The 19,353-nt window shown below is 37.5% G+C and overlaps 2 protein-coding genes across 2 annotated transcripts in view; both read left to right on the top strand.

Moving 5' to 3' along the window:
- Positions 1 to 18,495, top strand: part of PDCL2 (phosducin like 2) — a 35,725-nt gene extending 17,230 nt beyond the window's left edge. Inside the window, exons 4-6 of the mRNA XM_061420208.1 lie at positions 2,681 to 2,824; positions 10,469 to 10,677; positions 18,305 to 18,495. Of these exons, the coding sequence (XP_061276192.1) occupies positions 2,681 to 2,824; positions 10,469 to 10,677; positions 18,305 to 18,462 (511 nt within the window). The 3' untranslated portion in view covers positions 18,463 to 18,495. The remainder of the gene's footprint in view (positions 1 to 2,680; positions 2,825 to 10,468; positions 10,678 to 18,304) is intronic.
- On the top strand, positions 387 to 1,413 carry LOC133249561 (eukaryotic translation initiation factor 4E type 2-like). Its single transcript, XM_061420205.1, has one exon. It carries the CDS (start codon positions 457 to 459, stop codon positions 1,192 to 1,194), a length of 738 nt encoding a protein of 245 aa, XP_061276189.1. The 5' UTR covers positions 387 to 456; the 3' UTR covers positions 1,195 to 1,413.
- Positions 18,496 to 19,353: the final 858 nt, after the last annotated feature.

The raw sequence follows: 19,353 nt of genomic DNA, 5'->3' as shown, positions 1-19,353 counted from the left end.
GCATTTAAAGTTTCTCCATGTCTTTCCATGGCTTATTAACTTCTTTCTTTTTAGCACTGAATAATACTCTATTATCTGGATATATCAGAGTTTATTTATCCATTCACCTCCTAAAGGACATTTTGGTTGCTTAAACTTTTGGCAGTTATGAGTAAAGCTGCCGTAAACATCTCTGTGAAGGTTTTTGTGTGGACATGTATTCAACTCCTCTAAGTGAATACCAAGGTGCTTAATAACTGGACCATATGGTAAGAATGTGTATAGTTTTGTAAAGAAACTGCCAAACTGTCTTCCAAAGTGGCTGTACCACTTTGCATTCTCACCAGCAGTGAATGAGAGAAAAAGCAAGGGAGTAAGTACTCTCAGATACCTTAGACTCTTATATATAAGAGTCAGTAGGGACCTGGGGGAGCGGAAGTCACTTCGTGAGGCAGTGGCGACGGTGGCGGCGAGAGGATGAACAACAAGTTCGACGCATTGAAAGATGATGACAGTGGGGACCATGATCAGAATGAAGAAAACAGCACACAGAAAGATGGTGAGAAGGAAAAAACGGAACGAGACAAGAGTCAGAGCAGCAGCAAGAGGAAGGCTGTCGTCCCTGGGCCGGCCGAGCACCCCCTGCAGTATAACTACACTTTTTGGTACTCCAGGAGAACCCCCGGCCGTCCCACCAGCTCACAGAGCTATGAACAGAATATCAAACAGATTGGCACCTTTGCCTCTGTGGAGCAGTTCTGGAGGTTTTACAGCCACATGGTGCGTCCCGGGGACTTGACAGGCCACAGCGACTTCCATCTCTTCAAAGAAGGAATTAAACCCATGTGGGAGGATGATGCAAATAAAAATGGCGGAAAGTGGATAATTCGACTGCGGAAGGGCTTGGCATCCCGCTGCTGGGAGAATCTCATCTTGGCTATGCTGGGGGAACAGTTCATGGTTGGGGAGGAGATCTGCGGGGCTGTGGTCTCTGTCCGCTTTCAGGAGGACATTATTTCCATATGGAATAAGACTGCCAGCGATCAAGCCACCACGGCCCGCATACGGGATACGCTTCGGCGAGTGCTTAACCTACCTCCCAACACCATTATGGAATACAAAACCCACACCGACAGCATCAAAATGCCAGGCAGGCTGGGCTCCCAAAGGCTCCTTTTTCAAGACCTCTGGAAGCCGCGGTTGAATGTGCCATGACCCTCTCCCTCTCTGGATGGCACCGTCATTGAAGCCGGCGTCATCGGAGTCTCTTGTTCTGTTGGTGTGCTACCTGGAAGATCCTTCCGTCCCGGACAAGAGGAATTGGAAGAGCATTTTATGTTTTAAGAACAGGCTGACACGCAGCAGCTACAACAACAGCTGAGATCACTTAATAAATGGTGCTAAACTAAAAAAAAAAAAAAAGAGTCAGTAATTTTTAAGATACTTGTAGGTATGTCAGAACCGTTTGGAATCGCTTCATGAATTCAAGTATTTAACAACTAAATCAAAGTGTGCACATTAGGAGAGAGTTGTTTAACAACATTTTAAGGTTCTCTATAAGATGAATAGGGCTTCCCTGGTAGGTTAGTGGTAAAGAATCTGCCTGCCAATGCAGGAGATGTGGGTTGGATTCCTGGGTCAGGAAGATCCTTTGGAGAAGGAAATGGCAACCCACTCTAGCGTTCTTGCCTGGGAAATCCTGTGGACAGAGGAGCCTGGCAGGCTACAGTCCTTGAGGGTCACAAAGAGTCAGACATGACTTAATGACTAAACAACAGTAAATGAATAGTTAGGCAACGTTTATTGAACACTCATGGGATGATGCTAGGTACCACCCCAAGAAATCTATATGCTTACATTTAATCTTGAACAGTCCCAGGCAAGCAGATTTTAGTTTTTTTCACATTGGAGTTAAACTGAAACTTGGAAAGATTAAATAATTTGCCCATGTCCATGCTACTAGTAAGTGGGGGCTGACTCTAAAACCCAGTTTAGTCTGACCTTAGAGTTCATACTACCTACTCCAGTGTTCTTGCCTGGAGAATCCCAGGGATTGGGGGAGCCTGGTGGGCTCCCGTCTATGGGGTCACACAGAGTCAGACATGACTGAAGTGACTTAGCAGCAGCAGCAACAGAGTTCATACTCATAATCACTGTTCTTTATCATCTGTCTACCTGCAATATGTCTATAACAAGTAATTATACATGTTCACTAAAGACTTTGAACTGAAAGTTTAGCGTGAAAGCTAAGAGCTTATAATTGGCAATAATAATAGTGTTAACTTTATTAAGCTTTTGCAAGGTTAAATTAATAAACATGCTGAAAACAGTGCCTGGAAACATAGTAAACTGTCAGTAAATGTTAGTTATTATTGTTCTGCATGCTCTTCCTTTATCTAATCTGTATACGAGAATTTATTGGTCCAATGTCTAAATAAGCTCTCAATAACTATAATTGACTTAGTCTTAGAGAAAAATAAATTTAAATCAATAGCTAATTTCTTATATTTTATAATCCCATGATAAAGCAAATAACCATGTAAAAAGAGTAGCTGCCATTGTAAAATGATTAATAATTATTATTCTTTAAAGAGGTTCATATGTACTAGCATTCCATTCACATCCCTAGATTATTACTGTATATGGGAATAGTCTTAAGAATATAACAATATTTTTATGTAATTTCATTTTTTTTAACTAGAGAAAAGCGGTTACAGGAATGGAAAGCTCTCAAGAAAAAACAAAAATTTGGGGAATTAAGAGAAATTTCTGGAAATCAGTATGTGAATGAAGTCACAAATGCAGAAAAAGATGTGTGGGTTATAATTCATCTATACAGATCAAGGTAATTACTGTAGCTTTTTGTAAAAATCTAATATTCTAATGTTTTAAGATACATATTTTTTGTTTTAATGTTGGATAAAGCATATAACAAAGACTAATCAAGAAAACAAAGTAAATCAGCTATACTTCAATTAAAAAAGAAAAATATATGTGTAGAGTCATTGGCTTCAGGGACTAAATTATTTTAATATATTTTCAGGTGTAACTTAAAGAACTTCTCATACTTAATAGAAAAACAAGTACTTTGTCAGTTAATTTGAAAAGCTTATAGAAAATTTCAAACATAGAAAAAAGTAGGAAGAATGATAAAATGAGCACCCTACATACCAGCTAGGTAGATTTCAGCAATGAACATGTTGCCGTATTTGTATCGTTTTGTTTGTATATTTATATGTGTGTATTTGTAGAACCATTTCAAAATGAATTACATGATGCTTTACTCTTAAGTATCTCAGCGTGCATCTTCAAAATCCTAAGGGCTTTTTTCTATATAACCATAATATCATTTTCTCACCAAACAAAATTAACCATAATTCCTAATAGGGACCGAACCTGTGTCTCCAGCATTGCAGGCAGATTCTTTACCATCTGAGCTATCAGAGAAGCCCCATCTAATACCCAGCCAGTCCTTAACTCAAATCTCTCCAACTAACTTCAGAATCTCTTTCATAAATACATATATTTTTGAATAATCATAATAATATTTCTATAATATATATATATATTTTGATCCCTAATCAGAGATCATGCAGTGCATTTGGATGTATCAAGTCTCTTATGCTTATTTTTTTTTGACTTGCCACATGCCAAAAGCATCAATTATTTAGTGCTCAAGCCTTCTTTATGGTCCAACTCTCACATCCATACATGACTACTGGAAAAACCATAGCTTTGATTGTACATACCTTTGTCAGTAAAGTGATGTCTCTGCTTTTTAATACACTGCCTAGGTTTGTCATAGCTTTTCTTCCAAGGAGCAAGTGTCTTTTAGTTTCATGGTTGCAGTCACAATCCACAGTGATTTTGGAGTTGAATAAAATAAAATCTATCATTGTTTCCACTATTTCCCCATCTAGTCACCATGAAGTGATGGGACCAGATGCCGTGATGTTAGTTTTTGAATGTTGAGTTTTAAGCCAGCTTTTTCACTCTCCTCTTTCACCTAAGAGGTTCTTTTTGTTGTTGTTGTTCCTCTTCTCTTTCTACCATTAAAGTGGTATCATCTGCATATCTGAGGTTGTTGGTATTTCTTCCAGCAATCTTGATTCCAGCTTGTGCTTCATCCAGCCTGACATTTAGCATAATGTACTCTGCATATCAGTTAAATAAGCAGGGTGACAATATACAACCTTGACGTATTCCTTTCCCAATTTGGAACCAATCCGTTGTTCCATGTCTGCTTCTAACTGTCACTTCTTGACCTGCGTACAGGTTTCTCAGGAGATGGGTAAGGTGGTCTGGTATTCCCATCTCTTTAAGAATTTTCCACAGTTTGTTGTGATACACACAGTAAAAGGCTTTAGTGTAGTCAATAAACCAGTAGATGTTTTTTGGGGATTTCCTTGCTCTTTCTATGATCCAGCTGCTGCTGCTGCTGCTAAGTCGCTTCAGTCGTGTCCGACTCTGTGTGACCCCATTAACGGTAGCCCACCAGGCTCCCCTGTCCCTGGGATTCTCCAGGCAAGAACACTGGAGTGGGTTGCTGTTTCCTTCTCCAGTGCATGAAAAGTGAAAGTGAAGTCACTCAGTCGTGTCCTACTCTTCGCGACCCCACGGACTGCAGTCTACCAGGCTCCTCCATCCATGGGATTTTCCAGGCAAGAGTACTGGAGAGGGTTGCCATTGCCTTCTCCATCTATGATCGAGCAGATGTTGGAAATTTGATCTTTGGTTCCTTTGCTTTTTCTAAATCCAGCTTGTACATCTGAAAGTTCTCGATTCATGTACTGCTGAAGCCTAGCTTGGAGAAATTTGAGCATTACTTTGCTAACATGTGAAATGAGTGCAGTCATACAGTAATTTGAACATTCTTTGGCATTGTCTTTCTTTGGTATTGGAATGAAAACTGACCTTTTCTAGTCCAGTGGCCACTGCTGAGTTTTCTAGATTTGCTGGCATACTGAGTGCAGCACCTTAACAGCATCATCTTTTAGGATTTGAAATAGTTCAGCTGGAATTCCATCACCTTCACTAGCTTTGTTTGTATACCCCATTGCCTATTTTGTACCTCAAATTTCATGGCTAGGCCCATAAGTTGTTTTCTGATATCAAAGGTCTTGCTTATTTTTTAAAAGTTCTTCTGCGGTTAAATTCTGGCCCTCAAACCCCAACACTAAGTTTGAACTTTCAAACAACCATTTTCTCCCTGCACCACAATCTATAGTGCCAGAGTCTCCTAATTTCATACTTTTCACTGCTACCACCAATTCCCACCTGCCTCCTGCATTAAGACCACTGCCCCATAAGTGGAGTCATACCGCTGACTCAGCTCTTATTCTTACAGTAATCATCAAATTCTTCTAATTAGATATTTGTGGATTGGCTTCACCAATTTGAGGGAAAATAAAGCTTATAAAGTATTAATGTCATGGTTTTATGTGGAAAACTGATTTGAGTTAGGTAGTACATATTTCTAATATTACTTTAAGTATGCCATCCAGTAAAATAAAGTAGTATCTAGATTTGTAACAAGTTGTACTTATCTGTCTATATATATATATTCTGAAATATAAATTAAACTGTATGCACTTTGTTTTTCTTAGCTTTTTGTTACATAAATTGATATATAACATCACTTAGTGTTAAGATGATTTCTTTTTCTAAATTAATTTTTACTAGAATTACAGGGCAGGAGGAGAAGAATAGGACAGAGGATGAGATGGTTTGATAGCATCACCAACTCAATGGACATGAGTCTGGGCAAACTCCAGGAGATAGTGAAGGACAGGGAAGCCAGATATGCTGCTGTCCATTGGGTTACAAAGAGTCGGATGTGATGTAGAAACTGAACAACATACTTGCTTTACGATGTAGTATTAGCTTCTATTCACGGCAAAATGAATCATCCATGCATATACCTATGAGACCTGCATGCACTAAGAAGATATGGAAGACAATGCATTATTGTATAGTTTAGATGAGAAAAGCTGTAGATGAGAAGCTCCCGAGCCAATATCAAAGATTACTAAATTAATGTATGTTTATATATGTCAGATGAAAAGAAAATATTTAAATTAAAAAAGATATTTTTGTGTGATTCTCTGCTTCGGCTTTTTTACTTTTGGTCCCCCTTTATCCGCTTCTCCCACCCTCTGGCAGCCTTCTAGATTCCACATGTAAGAGAGATCATATGGCATTTGTCTTTCTCTAAGTTATTTCACTTATCATAATACCCTATAGGTATATCCATGTTGTCCCAAATGAGAAAATTTCATTCTTTTTAACGGCTGAATAATATTCAGTTGTATATATACTGCAATTTCTTTGTCCATTCATCCACTGATAGACACTTGGATTGTTTATGTATTTTGACTATTGTAAATAATGCTACAATGAATATGGGGGTACATATATCTTCTCAGGTTAGTGTTTTTTCACCAACTAAATAGCCAGAGATGGAATTGCTAGACCATATGGTACTTCTATTTGTAATTTTTTGAGGAACTTCTATACTGTTTTCCATAGTGGCTGAACCAGTTTACATTCCCATCAAATAGTGCACAAGAATTCTCTTTTTTCCACATCCTTGCTGCATTGTTATTTCCTGTCTTTTTAATAATAGCCATTCTAACAGGTGTGAAGTGATATCTCACTGTGGTTTTCATTTGCATTTCCCTGGTGATTAATGATGTTGAGTATATTTTTATGTACCTGTTGGCCATCTGTATATCTTCTTTAGAAAAATGTCTATTCAGATCTTATGCCCATTTTTAAATCAGATTATTTTGGGTTTTGCTATTGAATTTTATGAGTTCTTTTATATGTTTTAGATATCAACTCCTTATCAGGTATATGTTTTACAAATATTTTCTCCCATTCAGTAGGTTGCCTTTCATTTTGTTGATGGTTTTCTTTTGCTGTGCATAAGATTTTTAGTATAATGTAGTTTCACTTATTTTTGCTTTCATTGCTTTTGCTCTTGGTGTCAGAATCGAAAAATTATCACCAAGATCTATGTCATTGCCCATGTTCTCTTTTAGGAGTTCTGTGGTTTCAGGTCTTATATTTATATCTCTAATCTTTTTTGAGTTATTTTTGTGTATGATGTAAGATAGTGGTCAAATCTCATTTTTATGTGTGTTGCTGTCCAGTTTGCCCAACACTGTTCATTCCCATTGTGTGTTCTTTGCCTCCTTTGTCATAGATTAAGTGACCATGTAAGTATGGGTTTATTTTTGGTCTGTCCATGCTTTCCATTGATCTCTGTGTTTTTTTTTCCTTTGTGTTTGTGTTCCTATCGGTTACACAATGTTTTAATGACTATAGCCTTATAATACAGTTTAATATCAGGAAACATGTGGCCTCCAATTTTGTTCTTCTTTCTCAAGATTGCTTTGACTACTTGGATTTCATTGTGATTCCTTACAAGTTTTAGGATTATTTGTTCTATTTCTGTGAAAAATTCCATTGGAATTTTGATGAGGATTGTATTGAATCTGTAGATTGATTGGGGGTAATATGAATATTTCCAATCCATGAGCACAGAGTATCTTTCCATTTGTTTGTTTCTTTTTCACTTTTTTTCATTAATGTCTTATAGTTTTCAAATGTTTTTTACCCCTGGGTAGTTTATTCTTTCTGATGCAATTACAAATGGGATTGTTTTCTTTGTTTCTCTTTCTGATTCATAGTGTATAGAAACAAAACTTAGTTCATTCTTAGTTATAGAAACATAACTGACTTTTGTGTATTGATTTTTTAGCTTACAACTTTAATGAATTCTTTTATTAGTTCTAACCATTTTTTGGATAGAGTCTTTAGGGTTCTCTAAATATAATACCATGTCATAGTGACATGCTTTACTTCTTTCTTTCCTATTTAGATGCCTTTTATTTATTTATTTTTTCTTGCTCTGGCTAGGACTTCCAATATTATGTTGAATTAAAGTTTGGTGAGAGTGGGCATCCTTGCCTTGGTCCTCATCTTGAGGAAAGACTTTCAGCTTTTCACTGTTGAATATGAAATTAGCTGTGGTCCTAAGGCAATGGCACCCCACTCCAGAACTCTTGCCTGGAAAATCCCATGGACGGAGGAGCCTGGTGGGCTGCAGTCCATGAGGTCGCTAAGAGTCGGACACTACTGAGCGACTTCACTTTCACTTTTCACTTTCATGCGTTGGAGAAGGAAATGGCAACCCACTCCAGTGTTCTTGCCTGGAGAATCCCAGGGATGGGGGAACCTGTTGGGCTGCCGTCTGTGGGGTCGCACAGAGTTGGACACGACTGAAGTGACTTAGCAGTAGCAGTGTCATATCAGGCCTTTATTATGTTGAGATTTGTTCCCTCTATACTCACTTTGTTGAGTTTTTCTAATTTGTGAAACAAGGTTAGCAAAAAAAAATTGATGATAAAAGCCAGAAACTGGCAAAGAGAAGACAAATTAAAAAATATACAAAGTCTTCCCCCAATATTGATAAGACCTAGTATATTGCCATTGGTTTCATTTTCAGAGTTTGTTTAAAATGGAGCAAGAACTCACAAGTACATATGAAGCAATTTGAGTGCAGAAATCTTTATTATTCCTCTGACATTTATATTTTTCTGGCTTACAATGAGCTACACAACAATTTTTTTCTAAGTGATTCACGTTCATCATGTTTCTCCAAAGCATGCATTTGATATTCTTCAGAACTGCAGTGACTTTTGCTGTCACACTTTTATTTATTTGTTAAGTATAATAAAATACGCAGTGTGCATAAACAAACATAGAGGAGGAAAGTGGATAAAGTCCAGCATGCAGTATGTCCTGGTATGAGCCACTCACTTAAGAGAGCTTCAACTTCAACTATACCTGTGATGGTTTGCAGGAGTTGAGAATACGAATGGGAGTAAGATGCTTTTATGATATAGTACAAGAGACGAACTAAACATTTCATGTGTATATCTATCTATATATATGGATGTATGTATTGAAAGGACATGTAAGGTGTAATACAAGAGAAAGTGAAGTGAAAGTGAAGTCGCTCAGTCGTGTCTGACTCTTTGTGACCCCATGGACTATAGCCTATGAGGGTCCTCCGTCCATGGGATTCTCCAGGCAAGAATACTGGAGTGGGTTGCCATTTCCTTCTCCAGGGGATCTTCCCAACCCAGGGATCGAACCCAGGTCTCCCGCATTACGGGCGGATGCTTTACCATCTAAGCCACCAGGGAAGATCTCAAGAGAAGAATGTACTAATTTTGTCTGTTAGACAAAGACCTTTTCTCTGATTAACATGGTTCACAGTAATATTTTTCCTCTACTGTATTGTTTCAAATATGCTCCATATGAATGATGAGAAAATGTATACAAAGATGAAGGAGAAATACACTTGTATCAAATTTAGCATTTGTTTTTTTTTAAAGAATGCCCAGTGAATGTGTCTAGAATGAGAAAAGGGTCTAGGATATAGTTACAAGGAATATCTACATTTGAGGTATTGGTATAAGGAGTAAGTCAAAGGAGTAAAAAGGAAATTCATAGAAAAAATTATCACAGCAATCAAAAAAGGAGAGCCATTTAAGAAGGGAAGTGAACGACATAGAGATTTTTAAAATCTTTTTTCATCTGGGCTGTGACCAGGAAAGAGTAGTTATTAGAGGGAGAGAGAATGAGAAAGGACTTTTTAAAAAAATTTTAGTATTTTGAATATGTTTATGTAGAGTAGAGAAGGATAGCTTAAGAAAATAGGATAACAAATAAAGAATGGTCCCATAGGAAATGGAAGGAGTGTGGGATAAAGCTGAGAATTAGCTTTGAAATAATTTAATAAAGCTGTGATTGAGTGATAGAGAAAAGTGACTAATTAAAACATGAGTGTAATGAGAGTTAAGGGATAGAGCTGGAAGAATTTGCGATTTTGGTTACATTTCTGATCAATTTTAAATTTCCAATGAACAGTTCTGGGTGTTGGGGAATATGATATAGCATGTCAAAGAAAAGGGTGGATGAAGTTTGAGTAAAAGGAATTCAAGGAAGTTTGAGATAGCTTCTGGTGTGGAAATAACCTATGACCAAGAGTTGGGTCCCCTTGTTTAAATTTAGAACTGCTAAAGATCCCCTAGAAATGTCCTGTTTTTTTTTTTTTTCCTTTCTTTCTCCTCCCCTCCCCCTCAGTGTCCTATAAACTAGGAACTTACTGGTTCCTCAATTACATTGTACTTGATTACACTGCTGCCAAGTCAAATGTGGTTAGCCTTAGTTAGGCTGCAAATTCCCATGGTAGCAAGCTTCATTCCCAGGCTATAACAGTTTTTGTAATGAAAATCAGAGACTCTATAGTTTATCACTACTAAAGGTAAAAATAGAGGATTACAATTGATGCAATCTTATATTGAAAGAAAATCTAAAGATATATTTTGTCATGGAAATGTTTTACTTATTTTATTCGATTGAAATAAGTAGCCTGTTTTTTTAAAGATGTTGTGTGTATTGTTTCTCTTTTTAGCATCCCATTGTGTTTGTTGGTTAACCAGCATCTTAGTCTCCTAGCAAGAAAGTTTCCTGAAACTAAATTTGTTAAAGCCATCGCGAATAGCTGTATTGAACACTACCATGACAATTGTTTACCAACCATTTTTGTTTATAAAAATGGTCAGATAGAAGGCAAGTTCATTGGAATTATAGAATGTGGAGGGATAAATCTCAAGCTCGAAGGTAATGATATTACTTTTAAAATTTGCCTGTTAAGAAAATTTACCTAACTTAACAAATATCATGAAAATTTATTTTCATAAAACATTAGGCTTTTCCCTTGTTTCTAGTTTCTTCTTATATGCCTTCAGATTAATTTTCCTACAATAATACTATCATAACACCCACTTGCTTAAATCCTTAATGATTCTTTGTTTCAAACACATTAAAAATTCAGAATCATATGCTTAAAAATTTCAGCCCATCTATCCAGTTGTATTCCTCAATGTTTTCTGCAGTTTCTGCTGCAACCAAGCTGGTATTCAACCACTATCTCAAACACACTTAACTCATTTGTGCCTTTATATTGGGTTGGCCAAAAAATTTGTTTGGGTTTTTCCATAAAATATTACAAAAATCTGGACGAACTTTTTGGCCAACCCAATACCTTGTTTCATACTCTGTCTCTGTACCCTAAATACCCTACCCTGCTTTAGTCTTCGTTCCAAACCCTATTCCTTCTTAGGTTTCCATTTGATCCATTATGTGATGCTGGACCAATTAATAATCTGTTTTCATGTTCTCTACTGAATTTCTATAGCATATATTCTATACACAACTTATTTTCCATTTATCTACATATTCTCAGATTTTGTTGGTTAACCCATTCCCTTTGAGTTTTGTCTCCCTAACAGGTGCAAGGACTATGCCTTCTACTGTTTTCTTTTTCATAGTACATAGCAAAGGGCTTTATAGTTTTACGTTCTCCAACATGTTTAGATGCTTCCCTGGTGGCTCAGACGGTAAAGCGTCTGCCTGTAGTAACGGAGACCTGGGTTCGATCCCTGGGTTGGGAAGATCCCCTGGAGAAGGAAATGGCAACCCACTCCAGCACTCTTACCTGGAAAATTCCATGGACTGAGGAGCCTGGTTGGCTACAAACCATGGGGTCACAGTAATGTTTACTTCCAAACTTAGTTCTAAGACCCAACTCTTCAGTTAGTCATTTCTTGGAGTTGATATAATTCTGTATGATTAAAATCTTTTCTCCTACCATTGTATTAAAGCCACTGTGAATGGCTATTTTTAACAGTCTTTCTTTCACTCTATCATTCCCCTAAAACTGTTTTTGGCCTTAGTAAGACTTCCAGAATTATAATTGTTTCAGAGTTTTCCTTCCCTCTCTATTTTACCATCTTACTTTTCAGCCTGTGCCTTATCCTCTTTTTTTTTGTTAAGGGCTTAAATTTATTTAGTATATTTTTCTAAATTTTTATTGCAAGATATTCGCTTTATAATATTGTACTGGTTTCTGCCACTCATCAACATGAATCAGTCACAGGTACACATATGTCTCCTCCCTCTTGAACCTTCCTCCCATCTCCCACCCCATCCCACCCCTCTCAGCTTTCACAGAGCACTGGGTTGAGCTCCCTGCGTCATATCATAATGTGCATGTTTCCATGCCTCTCTCTGAAGTCACCTCCCACACACACACAGTGTCCACATGTCTGTTCTATCTGTGTCTCCACTGCTGCCCTGCAAACAGGTTCATCAGTACCATCTCACTACATTCCATACACACGCATGAATATACAGGCTTTGTGTCTCTCTTCCTGACTTGCTTCACTCTGTACAGTAGGCTCTAGGTTCATCCACCTCATTAGGACTGACTCAAATGCATTCTTTTTTAAAGCTGAGTAACATTCCATTGTATATATGTACCACAATTTCTGTATCCATTCATCTGTCAATGGACATCTAGGCTGCTTCCATGTCCTAGCTATTGTAAAAAGTGTTGCAGCAAACATTGGTGTACATGTGTCTGTCTCAGTTATGGTTTTCACAAGATATATACCCAGCAGTGGGATTTCCGGGTCATATGGTAGTTCTGTTTCTGTTCCTAGTTTTTTAAGGTTTCTCCATACTGTTCTCCATCAGTTCAGTTCAGTCAGTCAGTTCAGTCACTCAGTTGTATCCAACTCTTTGCGATCCCATGAATCGCAGCACGCCAGGCCACCCTGTCCATCGCCAACTCCCGGAGTTCACTCAGACTCACCATCTGTTAGTGATGCCATCCAGCCATCTCATCCTCTGTCGTCCCCTTCTCCTCCTGCCCCCAATCCCTCCTAGCATCAGAGTCTTTTCCAATGAGTCAGCTCTTCGCATGAGGTGGCCAAAGTACTGGAGTTTCAGCTTTAGCATCGTTTCTTCCAAAGAAATCCCAGAGCTGATCTCCTTGCAGTCCAAGGGACTCTTAAGAGTCTTCTCCAACACCACAGTTCAAAAGCATCAATTCTTCGGTGCTCAGCCTTCTTCACAGTCCAACTCTCACGTCCATACATGACCACTGGAAAAACCATAGCTTTGACTAGACGGACCTTTGTTGACAAAGTAATGTCTCTGCTTTTGAATATACTATCTAGGTTGGCATAACTTTCCTTCCAAGGAGTAAGCGTCTTTTAATTTCATGGCTGCAGTCACCATCTGCAGTGATATTGGAGCCCCAAAAATAAAGTCTGACACTGTTTCCACTGTTTCCACATCTATTTCCCATGAAGTGATGGGACTGGATGCCATGATCTTCGTTTTCTGAATGTTGAGCTTTAAGCCAACTTTTTCACTCTCCACTTTCACTTTCATCAAAAGGCTTTTGAGTTCCTCTTCACTTTCTGCCAAAAGGGTGGTGTCATCTGCATATCTGAGGTTATTGATATTTCTCCCGGCAATCTTGATTCCAGTTTGTGTTTCTTCCAGCCCAGCGTTTCTCATAATGTACTCTGCATATAAGTTAAATAAGCAGGGTGACAATATGCAGCCTTTGACGTACTCCTTTTCCTATTTGGGACCAGTCTGTTGTTCCATGGTGGTTGAATCAATTTCATTTCCACCAACAGTGCAAGAGGGTTCCCTTTTCAATACATCCTCTTCAGCATTTATTGTTTGTAGATTTTTTTAATGATGGCCATTATGACTGGTGTGAGGTGATAACTCATTGTGGTTTTGATTTGCATTTTTCTTATAATGAGCATTGTTGAGCATCTATGCATATATTTGTTGGCCATCTGTTGTGCCTTATCCTCTTAATTTAAAAAATATATAAGTATACAAACAATAATATAGAAAATATTCACGTAATCATTACCCAAAATAACAAATGTGAACATTTGTTCATGTTTCCTTCAGCTATTTGTTTATTATTGAAATAATCAGTACAGATGTTGAAGTTGCCTATATTTCCATTCCTAGTTCTATTCCCCTCCCTGCCTCACTAAGCAGTCACTATCATGAGTAGTGTGTTATCCGGACTCTACTTTTTAAAATTGTAATACCTGAAAAAAAATTTAAATTATTTAAAAATACACATAACATGAAATTCATCATTTGAATGATTAAAAACTTAGAATACAGTATTATTAGTTATTGTTACCCTGCAATAAATTATATATCCAGAACTTAATTATGAATAAATAAGTTATATTATTTAATCATTTTAAAGTACATGGTTAGTGAAAGGCTCTCAGTTGTGTCCAACTCTTTGCAACCCCATATACAGTCCATGGAATTCTCCAGGCCAGAATACTGGAATGGGTAGCCTTTCCCTTCTTCAGGGGATCTTCCCTACCCAGAGATCGAACCCAGGTCTCACACATTGTAGGCGGATTCCTTACCAGCTGAGCCACCAGGGAAGCCCAAGAATACTGGAGTGGGTAGCCTATCTCTTCTCCAGTGGATCTTCCTGACCCAGGAATTGAACCAGGGTCTCCTGCATTGCAGGTGGATCCTTTATCAACTGAGCTATCAGGGAAGCCCAAAGTATATGGTTAAGTGATATTAAGTATATTTTCACTGTTGTGCCATCATCACCATTATCCATCTCAAGAACTCTTTGCATTTTGCAAAGAGTTGGAACTCTATATCCTTAAAAAGTAACTCTTTATTCTCTGCTCTCTCTAGCCCCTGGCAACCACCATTTTACTTTCTAATTCTGAATTTGACTACTCTCAAAGTACATCATATAAATGAATTAGGCAGTTTTGTCCTTTTGTGACTGGCTTATTTTACTTGGCACAACATCCTCAAGATTAATCTGTATTGTAGTACGTGTCAGCATTTGCTTCCTTTTTAAAACTTTAAGTCTGAATAATATTCCATTGTATTTTTTATAGTACATTTAGTGTAGTGCTAGTCACTCAGTCATTCTGACTCTTTGCAATCCCATGAACTGTAACTTGCTAGGCTCCTCTGTCCATGGGATTCTCCAGGCAAGAATACTGGAGTGGGTTGCCATTCCCTTCTCCAGAGGATCTTCCCAACCCAGGGATCGAACCTGGGTCTTCTGCGTTGCAGGCAGATTCTTTACCCTTTGAGCTACAGGGCAGACCCATTAATCTGTTGATGGACATATTTGTTGCTTCTACCTTGTGGCTATGGTCAATAATGCTGCTGAGAACATGGATATGCATAATCTATTCTGGTCCCCCTTTTTAGTGCCTTTGAGTGTATAGTCAGAAGTAGAATTGCTGGATCATATAACAGTTCACAGAAGAACTGTACAAAAAAGATCTTCACGACCTAGATAATCATGATGGTGTAACACTGACCTAGAGCCAGACATCCTGGAATGTGAAGTCAAGTGGGCCTTAGAAAGCATCACTACGAACAAAGCTAGTGGAGGTGATAGAATTCCAGTTGAGTTATTCCAAATCCTGAAAGATGTTGCTGTGAAAGTGCTGCACTCAATATGCCAGCAAATTTGGAAAACTCAGCAGTGGCCACAGGACTGGAAAAGGTCAGTTTTCATGCCAATCCCAAAGAAAGGCAATGCCAAAGAATGCTCAAACTACCGCACAATTGCACTCATCTCACACGCTAGTAAAGTAATGCTCAAAATTCTCCAAGCCAGGCTTCAGCAATACCTGAACCGTGAACTTCCTGATATTCAAGCTGGTTTTAGAAAAGGCAGAGGAACCAGAGATCAAATTGCCAACATCCGCTGGATCATCAAAAAAGCAAGAGAGTTCCAGGAAAACATCTATTTCTGCTATATTGACTATGCCGAAGCCTTTGACTGTGTGGATCACAATAAACTGTGGACAATTCTGAAAGAGATGGGAATACCAGACCACCTGATCTGCCTCTTGAGAAACCTGTATGCAGGTCAGGAAGCACCAGTTAGAACTGGACATGGAACAACAGACTGGTTCCAAATAGGAAAAGGAGTACGTCAAGGCTGTATATTGTCACCCTGTTTATTTAACTTATATGCAGAGTACATTATGAGAAACACTGGACTGGAAGAAACACAAGCTGGAATCAAGATTGCCGGGAGAAATATGAATAACCTCAGATATGCAGATGACACCACCCTTATGGCAGAAAGTGAAGAGGAACTCAAAAGCCTCTTGATGAAAGTCAAAGTGGAGAGTGAAAAAGTTGGCTTAAAGCTCAACATTCAGAAAACGAAGATCATGGCATCGTGTCCCATCACTTCATGGGAAATAGATGGGGAAACAGTGGAAACAGTGTCAGACTTTATTTTTCTGGGCTCTAAAATCACTGCAGACAGTGATTGCAGCCATGAAATTCAAAGACGTTTACTCCTTGGAAGGAAAGTTATGACCAACCTAGATAGCATATTCAAAAGCAGAGACATTACTTTGCCAACAAAGGTCCGTCTAGTCAAGGCTATGGTTTTTCCTGTGGTCATGTATGGATATGAGAGTTGGACTGTGAAGAAGGCTGAGCGCCGAAGAATTGATGCTTTTGAACTGTGGTGTTGGAGAAGCCTCTTGAGAGTCCCTTGGACTGCAAGGAGATCCAACCAGTCCATTCTGAAGGAGATCAGCCCTGGGATTTCTTTGGAAGGAATGATGCTAAAGCTGAAACTCCAGTACTTTGGCCACCTCATGCGAAGAGTTGACTCATTGGAAAAGACTCTGATGCTGGGAGGGATTGTGGGCAGGAGAAGGGGATGACAGAGGATGAGATGGCTGGATGGCATCACTGACTCGATGGACGTGAGTCTGAGTGAACTCCGGGAGTTGGTGATGGAGAGGGAGGCCTGGCGTGCTGCGATTCATGGGGTCGCAAAGAGTCGGACACGACTGAGCGACTGATCTGATCTGATCTGATAACAGTTCTACTTTAATTTTTGAGCAACAGCATACTGTTTCCCCAGGGGCTGCACATCTAGCACTCCCACCAACAATGCAGAGAAGTTCTAATTTTTCTACATCCTTAGCAACACCTGTTCGTTCCCTTTTTTTCTTAAATAGTAATTACTATTTAAGAAAAAAATGTATCTTAATGTATGTGAGGTGTCTTCCCCCCACTGACTTTTGATATCTCCTATGTCATTTTCAGGATTAAAAAAAAGATGCTTCAATCTGTTTCTGAAGTTTCTACTATGTTCCAGTGGTCTGTTCTGTCTATCCCTGAATCAGTATAGTACTATGTTAATGACTCTACCTTCCTAACAATTTAGCTGTCTCTAGTAGGGCAAGTCTTTTCAAAATGTAATATAAATGTTGGAATTAGTCTGAAAAATCCTGTTGGTTATTTATTAGAATCACATTTAAAGATTAATTGTTGAAGACTTGATATCCTAATAATAGTGAATATTCCTGTCCATGAATAAGATATAGTTTGTCATTAATTTTGATCTTCTTTTTTTTGGTAACTTTCTTCATAAATATAATGTATTTACCATTGGCCCTTGAACAGCGCAAGAGTTATGAGTATTGACCCCCACGAAGTGAAAAATCCACACATAATTTTAGAGTTGGCTCTCTGTACTTGCAATTCTGCATCTGTGGATTCAAACAACTATGGATTGTGTAGACCTATAATATGAATTTATTGAAAAAATCCACATACCTGCAAACCTCTGCAGTTCAAACCTGTTTGAACTGTTCAAGGGCCAATTGTATTATATTTTGTAATTTTCCTCTTAAGTTTATTTTGTAATTTTCCTCACAAATGTTCTGTTCATTTACACAGTGCTTAGGAATAAATTTTAACAAAATAAGCAGTTTGCAGGATTGGGAGGTTTTTGTTATCAGTTCAGTTTTTTCAGTTTTGCTCTTAAATATGTTCACATAATTCACACTTTTTTGTTGCGGTTTTCCCACTAAAATTTTCAAATGTATTGGCATACTTTTTTCTCATAGTAGTCTCATGGCTTTAAAACCTTTATCTTGGTTTTGCCCCCATATAATTCTTTATGTTGTTTAGTTTGTTTCTTGTTCTTGTGATCTTTTTTGCCTAAGGTGTGTCTATTAGTCTCTTCAAAGAACCAACTTGTGATTTTGTTAGTCACCTCTCTTGCTTTTGCTTTTCAGCCTTTGCTAAAGTCTCTTCTTCATTATATCCCTCTTTCTGCTTTCCTTTGATTTACATTAATTTTTTTTCTAGCTCTTTGATTTGTACTTTCAAAGCACTATTTTCAGTCATTTAAAAATAAATGTTAGCCATAATTTCTCTCTTTACGTATAACTCTGCTATATCCAATGTTTTTTGACATAGTACTTCATTGTAATTTAGTTCTAAATATATCATTGTTTCCACATTAATTTTATTGGAGTCAACTTCTGTTTCATATAGATGTTCCAAGATTTTATCTGATTTATTGATGGGTTATTTTTTGCAGAACTTGAATGGAAGCTAGCAGAAGTTGGAGCAATACAGACTGATTTGGAAGAAAACCCCAAAAAAGCCATTGTAGATGTGATGGTATCTTCAATTAGAAACACTTCTATTTATGGTGACTCTGATAGCTCAAACAGTGACAGTGAAGATACCAAATAGAAATATTTAATAAACAGCTTTAAAGTGTTTATATATGGAGTGTTTTTGTCATTGCCTTTATAATCAGAGATCAGAATATTTATAAATAAATTTATTTTCATTTTCATATTAGAATTATAGCTTATATGTAATTACAAAAACTTCCAGATATTTCAGAATATTTATTGCCTCCAACAAAACTAGAATTTGTCATGAACCCTTAATATTTTTCTGTACTTTATCCTTTTTCTGCTCCTTTTTGGACAATAACAAATATATTACAAGTCCTCTGTGTTACATAATCACTTCCAAAAAGGCATGTGAATAAAAATGATGAAAAAGAATGATGGAATTTAATTTACTTTAATAAATATTAAAGTCTATTATTTAGAGGCTCTGAGTGAAAATACTTAAATTTATGACCATATGCTTTTTCTATGAAGTCTCTTACCTATTAAAAAAATTAAGCACTCAATGGAAAAATGCAATTTAAAGATTCTAAAAAGTACTAGGAAACATCTCTACTCGTTATAATTTTTAATAGTTCTATTATTTTTAGAAAGTATTAGCTTACTAAGTAGACAGGTGATTGAATCATTAGACCTGTATAACATGTAAGTTTCTAAATCATGAGAAGTGAGAAAAGTATATTGTGAGGCTTACATATCTTTTGATAGTAATCTCAGAAGAATTCATCATGAGAAAATAACACTACAGAACCTGCAGCATGTTTTAATCTTGGATTAATAACTGACACCACTTTTAGAGAAAATGGTGTTAAATACAGCATGTAATTGTTTAACAACACATTCTAGTCTTCTAGTTTGTTTGTACTGGTGACCCATCATTGTGATTTTGGGTATTCACTGATGTGTTTGAGAGAATCCAGACTAAGTTTAAGTGATTAGATTA

Source organism: Bos javanicus, chromosome 6 (genome assembly GCF_032452875.1).
Source record: "Bos javanicus breed banteng chromosome 6, ARS-OSU_banteng_1.0, whole genome shotgun sequence".
NCBI lineage: Eukaryota > Metazoa > Chordata > Mammalia > Artiodactyla > Bovidae > Bos > Bos javanicus.
This window is presented reverse-complemented; position numbering and strand designations above follow the sequence as displayed.

Bases quoted from the DNA above. Each gene is read 5' to 3' on its own strand.
- LOC133249561 (XM_061420205.1), top strand. From the start codon at position 457: ATGAACAACAAGTTCGACGCATTGAAAGATGATGACAGTGGGGACCAT.